Raw genomic sequence first — 18,459 nt, 5'->3', positions numbered from 1 at the left:
CTAGGGAGTTGAAAAAAGAATGAGGAGTTCATGGAGGATAGGTTCATCAATGGCTATTGGCCAACATGGTCAGGGATGCAACCCCATGCTCTGGGTGTCCCCTAGCCTCTGACTGCCAGAAGCTGGGAGTGGACGACGGGGGATGGATCACTAGATGATTGCCTGGTTCTGTTCATTCCCTCTGAAGCATCCGGCACTGGCCACTGTTAGAAGACAGGACACTAGGTTAGATGGACCATTCGTCTGACCCAGTATGGCTGTTCTTAGGTTCTTATGAGTTACCCCTAGAGGTTCCAGCCAAGATCAAGGCCTCATCGCAGGGAGTCTGGACAAGGCAGCTCTCACAGACAGAAGGGCTGGTCTCACCGTATAGGAGCTGCTAGGAGGACACAGCTGTGCATCCGTTACCCAGCTCTACGCACAGGGGAACATGAAGTGCTTGTGTCTTTATCACTACAATGTGTTTGGCAGGACAGAGGCGGGGGCTGAAGAGAGCAGTGAGCAAACTGAGGACAGAAAAGCTGATACCCATGTTCTGGGGCAGACCCAGTGCCCTCAAAGAGGATCTGTGAACGGAGACCTCATCCATCTGTCAATGGTATTTCAACGGTGCCCATCACCTTGGTATTTAGCTAAGCACCACAGATAAGAGACCCTAGCAATACAGAGACTCTAGCAATGTTTAGGAGTTACCAATGGTATCATGTGTTAGTTAACAACTCTAACAGGACCCAGCCAGGCAAGGTATCAAGGCTGGGATGGACCATGGGGCTGGATTATGGGATTTGTTACAATCAGCCAGCACTCAGCAGAGGGAAATTTCAACAATAGGGTCTAGCCCATGTCCCTGGGGTCTGTTGCAATGTTCCCTCTAATTTTTTCCATCCACATGCGGAATAAATTTTATGTGCGCCGAGGTATGTGCCTATGTGCGCCACCACTAGAAACAAAAAACCTAGGTATAATATATATCTTTTAAAAGTTACCATAGGAATAATTATTCCAGCCAGGACTGGCTGCTGGGGAAAGCCGTGTGCTGTCTCTTTAAGACACTCACTAAAAGCTCTCCTGCTCTGTCCTGAGCCCTGTTGTCTCCCCTCCCCCACTCTGCAGAGATGGGGTACATGGACAGGGGGAGTGGGAGAGAGAGAGAGAGAGAGACTGTGTGAACTAGCTGCTGGGGAAATCTCTGAAACAGCACTGTCTCTTTAAGAAAGGCATTCAGCCACTCACCATTCACACCTCAGAAGCTCCAAGTCCTCCTGAGCCAGGCTGTCCCCTCTGCCCTGCTCTGCAGAGATCGGATACAGAGGTGGGGGAAGGGGGACACCCTGACATCAGCACCTGCCTCCCTTCCCCCCCTCCCGCTCTGCACAACCAGCAGGAGGGTCCCGGCTCCTGGGAGCAGCTGCAGGACAGACCAATGTGATGGGAGGAGGGGCACCTGAACACATGCTGCCGGCTGTGCCTGCTCTCCTAATCAGCTGGGTGGCACTTGAATCTCTCCTGCGAGGCCGCCCAAGTGCGCAGCTTACAGGGAACACAGGTCTATTGTAATAACTGGACCTACAAATTTACCCTAACTGTGAGCTCAACTGTGAAAAATATTGTCATGAATTGTCACAATAATCAGTTATATAAAACTGTTTAAGAAAAGATGTGAGGAGACAGAAAGACTGAATTAATTTAAACAGAAAGGGTCTACTGACACCATTCAAGGACTGTGTTAAGATTATGACTGCTAAACAAGAGTACCAGAGGACTGGAAATCAATGGACCAAAAATTAGGAAATTACAAAATTTGGAAATTAGGCCTAATTGGTGGGAAAAAATAATGAGAAGATGAATTATTCCACCCGTCACCTTTTTGGGGCCCTTAAAAAGAGACTTTTGTGCTCCCTTCCATTATGTGGGTGCAGACCAGTGACCACTGCTTGCTAAAAATCTCCAGACTTAGGCGCATCATGTACATATGTGTACGCACATGTGGAATACACATCAGGACCATCACTTGAAGAACCACCCTGAGACACCTGTTGTGTCCTCTTCATGGTTCTCACTGCATAAAGACATACATCATAATACCCTTATATCTGCTTGTCCTAGACAAGTTACCCACTGTAGAGCACCCACCAGATCCATCAGTTGGCACCACCCAGGGGGTAGGCAATTCACAGCTTTGGCATCTCCATTTCTGAGACATGGAGTGAAACCCTCAGATTAAAGCAGAAGCGAAGAAACCTGTCCCCTTCCCATCGCTTCTCCTTCTGATGGACAAGTAATGCTGCTTAGAGCTCTGAAAATTCAGATGTGCTTGAGCTCAGGCTCCTAATATAAGGGACGAGTCTAGTTATTTCCATATCTATAGGATAAGGAAATTTGCAGGCTCTGTGAAATAACTCAATTTGCTTTATTTCTGCAGTTCTCACATTATTCAATAATGTGGCTTGGCAAAAAGAAAGCCAGCGGTAGAGGGAGCCACTCGATGCCCTAGGGAGAGCAGAGCACAGACTTCCATGTGTCCTTCCCATGAAGAAACCGTGAGGGGAGGGAGGGAAAACAAGCTGCTGGAGCCTTAAACCCAGCAAATAAATCTGTTCCCCACCCCCAAAGCAGTAACATGCATAAATCAGATTCTAAACCCTCACCCCACTCCCACCCCACCAGGATAAGGGCCTCCAGGTTGGGCGTTCCACAAATCACATGGAAAGGTGACAGATTTCAAAGGTTACTCACAGCAGCTGACAGATACTCATTTCTCGTGCATTAACAGGGAAGGAAGGAGACGCAAACACAGCACTAACAAATGATCCACGGATATCAGACCACTTAGTAATATAAATAGTGAGAACAGGTCTGTGTGCAAGGCCTGGCATTTCTAGCCCCCAACTACAACAGGCAAAACAAACCAAGATGACAAAACCTGACTCCTCAAGGAGAAAGGAATCCTATACCAAGAGATCCAGATGACCGAGGAAGACTTTGGAATGCTAAGTCAGGCCTTGCAGTCAACAACTGATAATGTTAACAGCACACCAGGCTTTTCAAATGCACTGGCCAGCAAAGTAATTTGAGATGGGATTTCCAAAGGAAGCAAGCAGTTAGCGAATCCATCTCCAAAGGGAGAAAGCGGCATCTCCTCACCTCAGAGCCTGCAACACATCTGAGCTCAACGTTCTGCCTAACATCTCTTTCACGGGCACATGCACACACACCCTGAGACGACAAAGGGGAAAACAGATATGGATGGGGGACACATGCAGAAGTGAATGCAGCCCCTGAGCCACACACAGGGCCTGTTAAAACTCTGTGAGTGCCACATCCTCTCCAGAGTCCACATAGAGAAGGCTGCCAGGAGCAATGGCCCTGAGGCTCTACTGGGATGCCACACTGACAGGCATCTCTATTGGGAGGAGTCTGGTCCACTTGAAAGTGGAAGCTCAGTCAGGCTTGAAGGTGTTCCAGCTCAGAGATCCAGCCCCAGGGAGGGGAGGGGAGGGGAGGGGAGGAGAGGAGTGCCGCTGCCCTTTCATCCAGGACTCCCAGCCCCAAAGGCTACACAGGGACCTTCCCTGCAGCCTCACTACCTAGCCCAGGTTTCTTCCAGCCCTGTAGAAATCCCTAAGGCATTTCTGGCTAACAGCTGGACGAGCTGACAGTGCCATGAGACTGGCTGTTCCACACACAGACAGCCCCTTGTATGGCAGAGAGCTGATTGTCTCCCACCCAGGCCATGCTCACCCACAGCCACACCTGGCCCTGGCCTGGCAGACTCTTGGCATTTACTTACTGGCAGAAATGGCTTCTGTTCATGAATTATTTGTGCAGACGAGGATGGAGGGGCTGGGGCCAGCCTGGGCAGCAGGGAAAGCTCCTCAGAAGGAGAAGGCCCACCAGCCTAGCACTCCAGGCCAGGCAAGGTATGCCCAGAGAGTGTAGCGCATCCCCCCTGCTTGGCACCACTCAGGCTGCCTCACACTAACAGGCTCTCTGGTTCTCTCTGGCTCTCTGACTAACAGAGCCAAGTGCTGAAGTCTGTAATACTTCGGCCTGATTTCGGTTGTTGGGTTCATGTATGGGTGCTGCTGGGGTTGGTGGCCCGTGCTATACAAAGGTCAGACTAGATCAGGGATTCTCAAACTTCATTGCACCCTGACCCATTTCAGACAACAAAAATTACTACACGACCCCAGGAGGAGGGACCAAAGTCTGAGCCTGTCTGAGCCCCACCACCCTGGGTGGGGGACCAAAGCAAGAGGCCCACCGCCCCGTGCAGGGGGGCCAAAGCCAAAGCTCAAGGGCTTCAGCCCCAGGCAAGGGGCTGTAACCTGTGCTCCACAACCCAAGGCTGAAGCCCTCGGGTTTCAGCTTTGGCCTCGAGCGGTGGGGCTCGGGCCCCAGCTTTGGCCCCGGGCCCCAGGAAGTCTAACGGCAGCCCTAGCGACCTCATTAAAACAGGGTCCCAACCCACTTTGGGGTCCCAACCCACAGTTTGAGAACAGCTGGACTAGATGATCTGGTGCTCTCTTCTGGCCTTAAACTCTGGCTGCTGACCACACTATGCCATCCATCCTCATTCTCTGGACTGCTCCTTCCTAGTTAAGGCACAGATGCACTGGGGGGAAAGAGGTGCTTTCCAACACTAGGGTGTTACACCAGCCTCACCCACAGGAACGGGAGCTGTAAGAGATTCACCTCATTCTGGAGAAGCCCCACTGGCTCCCCCACTCCCTCTGGAAGCACCAGCTCCTGCAACACTTTTGTTTGTCCTGGTCTGCACTACACCCCTACCCCACACATAAGCGAAGCTGCCTGCTGCTCTCCATTCTGTCTCCATGCACACTCGGGAGTAGTGTCTGGAGGCAGGAAAGCAGGTAGGGCTGTGGGAAGGGCACCCTGCTGCTGTGATTTTCCAGGACAGACAGTAGAAACTTCTCCCTTCTCTGGTACAATAGCAGAGCAGCCCACTCCAAAGCAGAGAGAGCACAGGTCTAGGAGTGGCAATGGGCAGCTCTTGAATGAGAAGATTCTGAGGCAAGTTGCTGTGGAATTACACCAGAAAAAGTAAGGTCAGAACCTGGCCCAATGTCTCTTTGCCTTTGCTCCGGTGGTTCAGGACCCATCACTACAGGAATCCCATCTGATGCCACTGTTTCAAGGGAACACCCGCCAGCAATCTGCAAGCTAACCAAACCTGGGAAAAGGCTGCCAACGAGGAAGCATTTTTACCAGGCTCCCTTCCCTTGGTACACATTAAATCTTGCTGGCAGCATGCACTCTGCTGGGAAAGGGCTGAGTGGGCTTTGCTGACTCCATGGGGTGGGTGGTTCACTATCCAAACCAGATACAGTGCACTCCATTTATAAAAATCACTGATATAAGAATCAAACAAATACCATGATCAAAGCCACTGGAACAAAATTATTCCTATACTAACTAAAATACTCCGCTTGTAAGAATCAAATCATCCAGAGCAGATGTGATTCTTACAAAAGGAGTGCACGGTAAAAGGGGGATGGCAGTGGCTACCTGGAGAGAGAGAGAGGATCTAGCGTGTGGGCTGAGCAGTCCTGAGAGAAGAGCACCAGAAGCAGTGAAGGTGGCTTGAGCTGAGCTTTGTTATTATTCATTTCTTTGTCGTTAAGGCCAGACCCCAGAAAGGGGTTAGCTGCTGCCCTGTGGGCTTTGCTTCTGAGTAGGCTGAAAGAGGCTCCCACTCCCTTTAAGAGATTTATCCCATTGTTAGATGCTCACTTTAATGGTTTCCCATTAAAAACAGCATGGACACAAATCCATGAAGGGCAGACTGGCTTGTTTTACACCCTACAAACACCTTTCACCCCAGAGGCAGAGTCTCCGTACATTGAACAGGTTCTATCCCTTTATCACAGAGCCCAGGGGCAGCTTCTCCCTGTGCAAATAGCAGAGACAATGACCAGCAGCTCATAAATCTCCTCCAGTAGCAGATTTATTCATTCAATTTGTATCGTAGTACCAGATTCAGCAGGTCAGAGTCAAGGGTCAGAGGCTTGGTGGCCAGGATTATTTCTGAACTGGGCAGGGTTCCTGAGCTGGTACTACAGGCCTCCCCTCCCCCTGCCCCAACCCCTCTCCACTTCCAGCTTTATCTGGGACGGTTATTTATTAGCACTTATTGTAACAACTTTACCGTTTTTTCTAAATCACAGTGGTTGTGGAGCCAGACAAGCTGGAATGGTAGGAGCTTCGCTACCCAGGCTAACACAAACAATTAAGTGTGTCTTGTTTATTAAATGGAAAATAAATCCCACTCTCTGCCCTTGCCCCAAGCAGAGATATATATGCCCCAAGCCCCAGTTACATTTCAAAGCACAGGTCCGTGGCCCTGACAAGAGGGACTGAAAGCTGGAAATGCACACACACCTCTTGGCTACACAACAAACACAGGCTGTAGGTGGGCTTGCTGCAGCCACCACTCTCACACATGACGAGGCACTGAAGCCTCACAGACTGATTTAGGTGAAGGAGAGGGGGTCACAAACCTGCTTTTCTTTCTTCTGTATTTTCATTATCATCAACTTGAGGATGAATGTTACTTCTGCAAAACACAACACAAACACTCACAGTAAAGATCAGTGTAGCATCAGTGCTGGAAGCCTTTCAGCATAATGCCCCCTGACTGACTGCATGAACTCTAGTGAAACGGGCAGGACAAACCTTAACCATGCTGGAATATTATTAGCAGGGATGGGGAATAGTATTTACGGTCTACATCTCCTGATAAACAGGCATCCACCAACTTGTCACAGACATAATAGTCACTGTTTACCAGACCTTGACAAAACACAGAGCTTTAGGCCTTGCCCACACACACACACACACACACACACACACACACACACACATTGTACAGTCAAACCTACGTGAGTTAAATGGTGCAAACAATTCTACGGGTTTGAGGCTGGTTACAGCACTTCAGTTTGTGCCTGTAAATTTACCGAAGCAAGCTAAGCAGACATGAATGTCCACATACACACTGGCAACTGTTTAACTAAATCAGCTTAAAATCACACCTCCAGTGAAAACAGGGCAGTGCTGTGTGTCAAGCAGGACTTCTGCTCAGATGCTCAAAGCCAGCAGAGAGAAGGCAAGTTAACACAGACACCTTCTCAGTTACCGTAGAGACCAGTGCACTACCCACAGAGTGAACCACAGACAGGTGTCATCCACACCAACTTCACTGGAAAGGAAGAACAATTAAAAACCTTGCCAAACGGGGAAAACAAAAGGGAAAGAATCAGAGAGGGCAAGCATGAGTTATAAACCAAGGAGAAACCTCTTCCCCCCGTTGTTTCGACAGCACTTCAGCTCCTTCCTTCTGGTGTGTGTGTTCGTAACCACGCTTTGGAAACCTGGGCTTGAAATTGTTTCCTTATTGAACAGTGCTTGCCTGTTCCTCCCCTCATGCACACACACACACGTTTGTCACTGAAGGGCAGCCCATCAGCAATGGGCTGCCACGATCATGGGCGCTGGACTCCAGATGCTGAGTTAGGAGCAGTGAAGCATTTATTTTGGAAAAAAATATTCAAACCCCAAACCTTCAGCATCGCAGCACAGACTGTGACCCACGCTAGCTGGTGGTAACAGAATTGAGGGGAATGGGGACCAGCCCCATGTCATGACCCCAGAGGAGGAGGAGGAAGGGCCATTAGGGCCATTGACAGGTCCAGGGGAGTAAGCCCAGCCCAGGTCTCTTCCACCCTGTTGCTCAGACAGCTCTCAGACATTTCCAGTGCCGTGTTTGCTGCTGCTGCGGTGGTAGCATGGGCCCTGCTGTAGAAGGTTCCTGTGTTCAGTGATTCTGGCAACTCTCCCCAGAAGAACACCATCACAGAAAGGAACACCACCACAGCTGCTTGTAACAGTTCACATCTCAGCAAAAGCTGAACAGAATTTCATGGGATTTGGGTCTGTTCTACACGGGGAAAATTACCAGCATAACTATACTGGTATAATTATATTGCTCTTCTTGTTCTGGACTAAGAGTTATACCAGTATAACTAGAGTGGTATAATTAATTATACTGGCAAATTTCTCCACGTAGATAAGCCCAAAGAACAGACACTTCTGTGGCCTGAGGGCCTTTCCCCTGCTGAACATCAAATGCCAGCTGTAAACAATAGTGAGACGAACATTTCTCAAAGAAAAGGTTGCAAGAATCCTTTGTAATGGAAAATATTAGACAACTTGAATATAGGGGTTGCTACCAGCTCTCTCCTTCTCTACTCTAGAGCATTTTGGCATTGCCAGCTCCAAAGCAACCTCCTAATACACCAGTAACACATCTCCCATCCACAAAGTGCCCACAGCTGTGCACAAATGTGGTGTTTGCACCATGCCTTTAAGTGATTGCACTTGCTCTGAGCACCACTAAGCAACATGCCCTGCACCATAGGATAGCACCAGCACAGACAGCAAGCGCTGATGTAGTTGTTACTCCTGCTCCCCCTTCTGTGACAGCTCAGAATGCTGGCTCCATCATCCCACCAGCCACTCCCCTGCCAGGGCCATTCACACCCAGGAAAAGCCAAGGTAGTCCCTGGTCACCCCTGAATCTGCCTGTCCCTCCTACCCTGACACTCCCACTGCTGCATAGAATGAACATAAACAAACTGACAAAACTTATTAACAGCTTGAAACAGAACTTTCTAAAATATTTTTGGTCTCAGAGATTCATCTGCAAAACAAGAGACAAAACTCAAAGGCGAGCGGCAGAAACACAGATACAAGAACACACGGACAGGCCCCCTCCCCCAGTGGACACATTTTGGTGCCTTGGAAGCCCCACATCCATAAAACTGCGTAAAAGGGGATGTCAGTTGCACACAAGGTTCCCAAACCCCCATCCCCACCCCAAAGCAATCAGTTATCTCCCTATTGGGCACTGCCTAGTCAGCCCTGTCCCCCTCCCCTGCAGAGATCAATACACCTCTGGGGTCACTGCCTTAGGCAGAGGAGGAGTGGTTGAGGGAACTTGATGGACTGCAAGGAGGGGTCTAGAAGGATGTTCTCACTCCAGAACCAGGCCCAGACCATTCCAGGCTCTGGAACCTGGGGCAGAGTAGGAGGGGGAAGACACAAAGGAGAAGGAAATGGTCCATGCAGCTGCCAATAAGGGGGGGGGGGGAGAATCAAAGCCTAGCAGCCTAACAGAAAGCCAATTTCTGTTCCTCCTGCAGCACTGGCCAGCAGCACCCCTCAGTCTGGCACTCGGCTGCCAGTGTGAGTAGGGACTCTCCATCTCAGCATTTGCATCACCAATGAAGGGATGTAGCAAGGCCCCTCCCCTGCTCCTCATGCTGCAGAGCAGATCCACATGGAGAAGTGTCCCGTTCACATGCTGCAATACACCAAAACAGGGGGCAGGTACAGAAGAAAGAGGGCTCAGAAAGTGCCTTTGAAAGCTCTGAGTGAGCAACTGTAACCAATGTAGAGTGTTGGGCAGCAACACTGCTTGACAGTGTCAGCTAACCAGGTCAACTCCTCCTCCTGCAACATGCTCCAGGACACGTCCTGGTCCCTCCAGCCTCCTGGATGTGGTGGGACCAGCACAGTTCTACTTTGCAGGAGGAGGCAGGATTCGTGGAACCCACTGAGCACAGGGTTACAGCCCTATGCACCATAGAGCTCAGCTCGATGGCAGCTCCCTGCAGCCTAGCACACAGGGGGAAAGGCTGGGAAAGAGCAGGACTAGTAGGTGCTATGTGAATCCACCAGCCATTGCCCACGTGTACAATGTCACCCCCCCAGGAGCTCCACCTTCTGAAGAGCCCTTTGCCAGGCTCATGTATAGGGCTTGGTACAGGCTTTGGGCAGAGGTGTTTTGCTGCTAGACTCACAGGAGTCACTAAGAGGTTTCAGAGTAGCAGCCGTGTTAGTCTGTATCCACAAAAAGAACAGGAGTACTTGTGGCACCTTAGAGACTAACAAATTTATTAGAGCATAAGCTTTCGTGGACTACAGCCCACTTCTTCGGATGCATAGAATGGAACATATATTGAGGAGATATATATACACACATACAGAGAGCATGAATAGGTGGGAGTTGTCTTACCAACTCTGAGAGGCCAATTAAGTAAGTGAAAAAAAACTTCTGAAGTGATAATCAAGCTAGCCCAGTACAGACAGTTTGATAAGAAGTGCGAGAATACTTACAAGGGGAGATAGAGTCAATGTTTGTAATGGCTCAGCCATTCCCAGTCCTTAGTCAATCCTAAATTGATTGTATCTAGTTTGCATATCAATTCCAGCTCAGCAGTCTCTCGTTGGAGTCTGTTTTTGAAGTTTTTCTGTTGTAAAATAGCCACCCGCAGGTCTATCATTGAATGACCAGACAGGTTAAAGTGTTCTCCCACTGGTTTTTGAGTATTATGATTCCTGATGTCAGATTTGTGTCCATTAATTCTTTTGCGTAGAGACTGTCCGGTTTAGCCAATATACATGGCAGAGGGGCATTGCTGGCACATGATGGCATATATCGCATTGGTAGATGTGCAGGTGAATGAGCCCCTGATGGTATGGCTGATGTGATTAGGTCCTATGATGATGTCACTTGAATAGATAGGTGGACAGAGTTGGCATCGGGCTTTGTTACAAGGATAGGTTCCTGGGTCAGTGTTTTTGTTCAGTGATGTGTGGTTGCTGGTGAGTATTTGCTTTAGGTTGGGGGGGTTGTCTGTAAGCGAGGACAGGTCTGTCTCCCAAGATCTGTGAGAGTGAGGGATCATCTTTCAGGATAGGTTGTAGATCTTTGATGATGCGCTGGAGAGGTTTTAGTTGGGAGCTGAAGGCGACAGCTAGTGGTGTTCTGTTATTTTCTTTGTTGGGCCTGTCTTGTAGGAGGTGACTTCTGGGTACTCGTCTGGCTCTGTCAATCTGTTTTTTCACTTCAGCAGGTGGGTATTGTAGTTTTAAGAATGCTTGATAGAGATCTTATAAGTGCTTGTCTCTGTCTGAGGGACTGGAGCAAATGCGGTTATATCTTAGAGCTTGGCTGTAGACAATGGATCGTGTGGTGTGTCCTGGATGGAAGCTGGAGGCATGTAGGTAAGCGTAGCGGTCAGTAGGTTTCCGGTATAGGGTGGTATTTATGTGACCATCGCTTATTAGCACAGTAGTGTCCAGGAAATGGACTGCTTGTGTGGATTGATCTAGGCTGAAGTTGATGGTGGGATGGAAATTATTGAAATCATGGTGGAATTCCTCAAGGGCTTCTTTTCCATGGGTCCAGATGATGAAGATGTCATCAATGTAGCGCAAGTAGAGTAGGGGCATTAGGGGACGAGAGCTAAGGAAGCGTTGTTCTAAGTCAGCCACTTAAGTTAGGAGTCACTAAGGGCTCCTTCGTGGTCTCAGGTTTCTCAGCCCAAACTGGTTCTGCATTCCTCAGCTGAGTACCTGTCCCAGACAAAGCCCCAGGATCAAGAACTTCCCACATGACAAGCAGCGCAGGCGCAGGCATTATGGACTGGCTAGCACAGAGACAAGAAGCAGCTTAACATGGCACAGTATGCTGGAAGCTCTCTGCTGCTACCTGCCCCAGGCATGTGAGATAAGGGGCTCATTGTTTCTCATTTCCTGGCATCCTAATGAGAAAACACAGCTGTGGCAATAGCTCTGCCCTGGGCACACCTGGTGAAGAGATGGGTTCAGGGTGCCAGTAGGACAGGCGTGAGCTGGTCTATTTCCATATATCTGCGTGCAAGGCTGTGAGATCTCACTGGGCAATGCCACCTTCCCAATGCGCCCTGCTAGAGCTGGGAATTCAGTCTGCCAGATCCAGTGGGTGAAGCCAGACTCCAGTGCACCACCACTAGCCCAGAGTCCCGTTGCACCGCTAGCAGGGTTAATCTCACCTCAGAGCGCCAGCGCGGCTTTGGAGAGAGGGAGCTGCCAGGGTAATGGTTCCCCCTCCCTCACAGAGGAGGTGCCCTAAAGCCATTTGAGGGAGTGGCAGGGCTTAACTCTCCTGGGGGTGCGGTCAAGAAGGCGGTCTTGGCCCCTAATTTAAGGCCAGTCCTTGTCCTGCCTGGCTCTCTCCTCCTCCCCTTGTATTGGTGCTTCCCACCCCATCTCCATTCCCCAGTCTCTCCCCATCCCCTGGTTATTCTGGAGATCTCCTCATTCCATGTTTTCCTGCTCCCCAGCCCCCATTCTTGATGGGATGGGGAGTGGGGCTCAGCTGGGCGATAGTTCTTTCCAGATATGAGAAGCCACAGGTTTCCCCTGCACCCTCTCCCATGTGCAGAGGCTCCTGTGCTTGAGGCTGGGGACACTGAGCAGGCCTGAGCCTCTTCTCACCCAGGTGTCTTCTCCCACATACGCTCTGTGGGGAGACACAGCTATACTTCCCCAGTAGCCATGGCCATGCCAGAAGTCGGGTGATAACTGGCACCAGGAAAATCGTAAACAAACCGGCAAGCCAGATCCTGCTCTGATAACCAGCGGGGGAGGAATCCTCCTCTGAAGAGCAGCCTCCAGACTAGCCTCAGTAGCAGACAGCTCTTGCATGGATCTTGCTGTCAGATCCGTCTGTTCACATTGTGGCCACCTGCTGCAAACCCTCCTTCCAGTGCATTAGGTTTTCTTTTGCCCATCCCCAGTCCCCCATCCCTGCCGGTGATTTAGTTACAGAAAGAGAACACAGGGCCACCACCTCCTCCTCCCAGGCTGCAGCACATCCCCACCCCATCGGCCTTCACCTCCTCCTCCCCCTCCCTCTCTACAAAGGATATGGGAAGCCAATGGGCCCTGCAAGTTGATTCGCTGCTGGCTGCAGGGCACTGGCCTAGTCCGACTCTTACATACCTCGGCATTAACACTAATGCCCCCACGCAGCATGTGGCTGCCAGGCAACCGAACCCTTCCACTAGTCAGGCACGGAAGTTCAGACTAAGACCTCAGAGTGAACAAGTCCCATGTTCCCTCCAGGGGGTTAAACCGTGCTCTGGAGGCTCAGGTATTCCCTATTCATACTATTCAAACAGCCTGGGAAAGCAAGCCATGGCTGTGGGGGGCAGCAAGCACAGGGCTCCAACTGGCAGCATGTACCCCAAACATGAGCCAAACCCTATGCCAGGCAAGCCCACACCTGATCCAGGCACCCTATGCAACATCTGGGGAAGAGAATTTTAACTGTACTTTTGGACAGGTAGCTCACTAACCTGTGCTCCCTGCCTTTTAAGCAAGCCTCCCTTCCCCATGAACATGTGAGTCCCCAGTGGGAGGGATCTTGGGCTGCAAGATGAGCACATCACTGAAGCTGGATGTGTCTGCTAACACAATCAGCAACAAAGCTGACATTCACGTTGCCATCGTTATGTTCCAGAGTTAACTGTCATTCCATTAACTGTTTTTTTCAGGCTCCCTGTAGACAGCACTGCACCTGTTCACACTCAGATGAGCTTTTGAAGATTGATGGATTCCAAGGCCAGAAGAGACCACAGTGATCACAGAGTGTGACCTCCCATCTAACACATGTCAGGGACCTCCCTCAAAATAATTCCTAGAGCAGAGCATTTAGAAGAACATCCCATCTTGAGTGTAGCCTTGTAACCAGAAGTGCTAGAAATCTGTCTGGGTTCTGGTTTGTTTTTAAGTGAAAACTTTGGTCCACAGCCATGGAGTGCGTGGTAGGAAATGCACTGGTGTCAATCCACCCCATGCCACAAAGCAGCATGTAACCAATCACTAGCTCTCCAAGCCATTAGCTCTCACAGTGGACAGTGAAACCCAGAGGCCCAGGGCTGATAGTACTATTCTATCTATGACACACACTGGATTGAATGGCATCCCCATGTCTCCTTCCAGCACTGTACAGTTGGTCCTGTGTCTTGCTTTGCCCAGGCACCCAGCAGCAACAAGGCACCCAAGTGATTCCTGCGAATGGAAGAAATATTTTCAACACATGGCAGCATGAGGCCAGGGCACAGTGAGGTGGGTGTGGCATGATTCCCCTCCCATCTTTGGAAAATGGAGCTTTTCCTAAAGTCAGACGTATTCCCCTTCCAGAGTCTGTATCACTCCACCAACGCTTCTCCTCCTGCAGGGTCCCTCCAAGCCAGGAGGGAGCTCCTGCCCACCCTCATTAGAGGGTTCCACCCTGGGGCCCCACACCATGAAGTGGGCATCCAGTCCTGTCCCACTCCACCTTCTCTAAAGCTACACCCAGCAGCTTTTCCCTTGGGCTTCTCTGTCTAACTCACTGGCTAACCAACCCGCACCTCCTCAGTGTCCTTGACCCTCCCTTCTTCCATAGCCCCTCTTCAGCTCTTCCATTGACTCTTTGCATGGAGAAACCCACAGCTCTGTCCTCTTCACTGGTCTCCAACCTGAACAGCCCTAGGAGCAGCTCCTGCTCCATCCAGGCACTCTGCTCAGAGGGAAGGAGACGGTTTTATCCCCAGTTCCATTTCCCAGCGTTACTTGCCAGCACCTAATTCCAAGACTTCCCTCTAGATTACAAGTCCCAGCATGCTTTGCTGCAGGGACAGAGCAGTGCTTGATTGTCAGTCTACCTCAAAGGGCCAGCACATCCACTTGTTACAGTACACAGTATGGGAGCAAATCTAGGTGCTCCTAGACCCAGGGAACTGGAGCCCAAGCTCAAAATCTCATAGCTGATGCCTACATTGCGCTGCCAGCACAATATCTCCCCCATGGGTCACCACCGGACCCTCAGACAGCTGGGAATGGTGTTTTAGTCTGGGTAGAGTGCAGCAGCGCCAACAGGAGGCTTGAACTATTTCTTTCCCATCATGAAGTGGGATATAATCACTAGCTCTGCTGCAGCTCAGCAACCTGCAGCCCTTCCCATCCACAGTCCCACCAGGCTGTATTGCCCCAGAACTGTATTTTGGGGGTTTGCTCCCCTTCACCTAACTCTGAAGTTGAAGAATGGTGTTTTAACCCTTTGTTAAGTTCCCTGCATCCCTCTGGCAAGGAGTATTTGCCATCCCTGGAATGGAGCTGAAACGAGATGAATGCAGCTGCCAGTTTGACACATTCAGCTAACAGTGCACTGACTTTATCACAGCAAGACATCTGTGTGTAGTTGCACCAGCCAATTCCAGCTCTGGGAACAGCATGTGGCATGTGTCTGCACAGAACAGCTTGCAGGGGGAGCACAGGATGAGATGCTCACTACAAGATCTCGCACCAATGGAATGAATTTGAACAGAACAACAAACAGGACATTGGCAGTCCCTGTGGGTCCTCCCTCCCCTCCCCCATCCCTCACGGTGCAGAATGGAGGAGAGGGTTAGCATCACCTTCCACATTTCATTAGCAGAACTTCTCACTGTCTCACTCCAAAGCAAAGTACGAGAGTCCCCCTGTAAATCTGTAAGGGCTTCAGTAACCCAGCCCTAAATTCTGACCCAGCTTGACTCCTAGAAGCGAGAATACACAAAGCAAGTTCCTCCGGGAGTTCCGCTGCAAGCTCAGGAGCTTCAAGGGAAGCAGAAGGACTCTGAAGCCACCTGCTTTTGCTAGGCATCTGCTTGCAAGGTGGCACTTCAGCAATGCTTCCTGCAAGTAAACACAGATGCATTGCTACGAGCCCCTCAGCTGCCAGCCTAGTCAAGGCTGAGCATATCAGTACTCAGCAATCCAGTGGGCTACTAAGAAACTAAATGGGGTAGTGTTTAGGCCGTTTTGGTGCAAGAACTATGCTAGATGCCAGTCTGGGTCAGACATGACAGGTTTCAGAGTTGGTAAGACAACTCCCACCTGTTTATGCTCTCTGTATGTGTGTATATATATCTCCTCAATATATGTTCCATTCTATATGCATCCGAAGAAGTGGGCTGTAGTCCACGAAAGCTTATGCTCTAATAAATTTGTTAGTCTCTAAGGTGCCACAAGTACTCCTGTTCTTCTTTTTGTGGGTCAGACATGGTTCAACAACCAATGCAGAGGTCCCTCCATTACCCCTCTGTTCAGTCTCTTTTTAACTTCAGCAGCTGCTAGAAGACAAGACCGGGATGTTAAAGGAGGAAGGTTTCCAGAGTGCTGTGTGCAGCAAGGAGCTAGCAGACAGCAGTGTAGTGACTGTGAAGGCAACCCCTGCAGCATTTACATGCCCTCAAGGCCAGGGACATTATACCAGCATGGCTTTGCTTCAGTGCCCTTGTCTCACTGCTCCCCTACCAACTCATCTAGCACCTGTCTCCACTCTGTCACCCACAAGCACTGGGTGCTGCTGGTGCCAGAGCCTTCTCCTCTGTAGGTCTCACCTACTTCATCCAGCTCATTTCAGATTGGAGCTGAAACTACCTCTCTTTCCAATGCAGAAATCCCTCAACGTCCCCTCCTGCTCCACTGTCCCCGCCTCACCACATTCAGATTTCTGCAAAGCATGCTTGGAAGAGAAGGGGTTTGCATGAAAGAGCACCACATGATCGTTGAGACCCACCAGCACACCCAGAGGGAACAGAAAGAACTTCAGCTCCTCTCATCAGCAAAGGAAAATCCCCTAACACAGGGGTGAGCCCGCGGGTTGGATCCGGCCCGTCAGAGCTTTGGACCCGGCTTGCGGGATAGCCATCCCCGTGACGCCACGAGCCCCACACCACTCCCGGAAGCGGCCAGCACCATGGGGAAGGGGATGGGCACAGGGGGCTCAGTGCGCTGCCCTCGCCTGCAGGCACCGCCCCCCACAGCTCCCAGTGGCCGGGAACGGGGAACTGCAGCCAATGGGAGCTTCAGGGGAGGTACAGCATGCAAGGGCAGCACGCGGAGCCCTCTACCCCCTCTCCCCCAGGGGCCACAAGCATCCCAGGTGCCGACCACTTCCAGGAGTGGTGTGGGGCCAGGGCAGGCAGGGAGCCTGCCTGAGCCACTGCCACCCCGGAGCCCCTCAAGGTAAGCAGCACCGGGCCACAGCCCGCACCCAGAATCCCTCCTGCACCCCACACCCCAACCCCAGGCCCTGAGCCCCCTAACCCCCTGCCTTGAGCCCCTCCTGCACCCAACCCCCTGCCCTGAGCCCCCACCCGCACTCTGCACCCCTCCCTGCACCCCAACCCCCTGCCCTGAGCCCCCTCATACAGCCCACACCCCTCCTGCACCCCAACCCCTTGTCCTGAGCACCTTCCTGCACACCACACCCCCTCCCACATCCTCCCGCTCCCCAACCCCCTGCCCCAGCCCTACATTCATGGCCCTGCATGCAATTTCCCCATCCAGATGTGGCCCTCTGGCCAAAAAGTTTGCCCACCCATGCCCTAACAGCACATCAGTTCCCCAGTGCTACTGGGCTGGGTCAGCACTAGGTATGAGCCCAAGCCTCAGGAGGAGACTTCAGAGTGCTAACTGGTGAGCCACAAGGACACCCGAGGAGGATGGCTCCAATGGTGCTGGGAATTGTGGTAATGGACCAAAATCAAGATACTGTGTGGTTAAGGCAGGGGTGGGCAAACTTTTTGGCCCGAGGGTCACATTGGGGTTGCAAAACTGTATGGAGGGCTGGGTAGGGAAGGCTGTGCCTCCCCAAACAGCCTGGCCCCTGCTCCCTATCTGCCCCCCTCCCACTTCCTGCCCCCTGACTGCCCCTCTCAGAACCCCTGACCCATCCAACCCCCCTGCTCCCAGTCCCGACTGCCCCGCCCCTAGCCACACCCCCACCCCCTGACAGATCCCCAGGACCTCATGCCTATCCAACCCCCCCCCGTTCCCTGTCTCCTGACCCTATCCACACTCCCAACCCTGACAGGCTCCCTAGAACTCCCATACTTATCCAACCCCCCGTTCCCCATCCCCTGACTGCCCCCCCCCACCTCCACCCCATCCAACCGCCCCCTGCTCCCTCCCCCTTACCCCCCCCGCTCCCTGTCCCCTTAGTGTCCCCCGGGACCACCTGCCCCTTAGCCAACCCCCCCTGGCCCCAGCTCCCTTACCATGCTGCTCAGAGCAGCATGTCTGGCAGCCGGAGGTAGACACGCTGCTGCTCTGCTCAGCAGGAGTGCACCACTCCGCCGCCCAGGAGGGACAGCAGGGGAGGGGCCGGGGGCTAGCCTCCCCAGCTGGGAGCTCAAGGGCCAGGCAGGACGGTCCCGCGGGCCGTAGTTTGCCCACCTCTGGGCTAAGGGGAAGTGCTGCAAAGGAATCATTCAGGGAAGCACTACCTGCAATCTGATGTCAGCAGAACTGTCACTACAGGGTGTCTCCCGTTCAAACTCATTCAGATGGAGCAGACTGAACAAACAGGGTAGATCTAAATCTTAAGAGCCACAATATTCACGCAGGTTTCCTGGCCAAATTCCATCAGGACAATTGCAGCTGCAACTGGATATGGTATTTTTCTTCACAGCCCATTCTAAGATCCTGGGTGGCACCTCTGTGCACTTTTAAACAGCTGCCATGTTCCACCACAGAGGTAGCAGCAGTCCAGCAATGAGTGGAGGGATTGCAGTTTCT

The 18,459-nt window shown here is 51.5% G+C and overlaps 1 protein-coding gene across 12 annotated transcripts in view; it reads right to left on the bottom strand.

Moving 5' to 3' along the window:
- Nucleotides 1-18,459, bottom strand: part of CHD6 (chromodomain helicase DNA binding protein 6) — a 203,331-nt gene that overhangs the window by 118,467 nt on the left and 66,405 nt on the right. For 10 of the 12 annotated variants that reach the window (XR_010592225.1, XM_065565660.1, XM_024105115.3 and 7 more), the window contains one exon: nucleotides 6,522-6,577. The exons of the other annotated variants lie outside the window; for them this stretch is intronic. Coding sequence is in view for 9 of the 10 variants with exons in the window: in XM_065565660.1 (XP_065421732.1) it covers nucleotides 6,522-6,554 (33 nt within the window). In the remaining variant the exon portion in view is untranslated. The remainder of the gene's footprint in view (nucleotides 1-6,521; nucleotides 6,578-18,459) is intronic. 12 annotated transcript variants of the gene reach the window in all.

The sequence above is a fragment of the Chrysemys picta genome, chromosome 13, assembly GCF_011386835.1.
Source record: "Chrysemys picta bellii isolate R12L10 chromosome 13, ASM1138683v2, whole genome shotgun sequence".
Taxonomy (NCBI): domain Eukaryota; kingdom Metazoa; phylum Chordata; order Testudines; family Emydidae; genus Chrysemys; species Chrysemys picta.
Note: the sequence above shows the minus strand (reverse complement) of the source record. Positions and strands in the feature narration are given on the sequence as shown.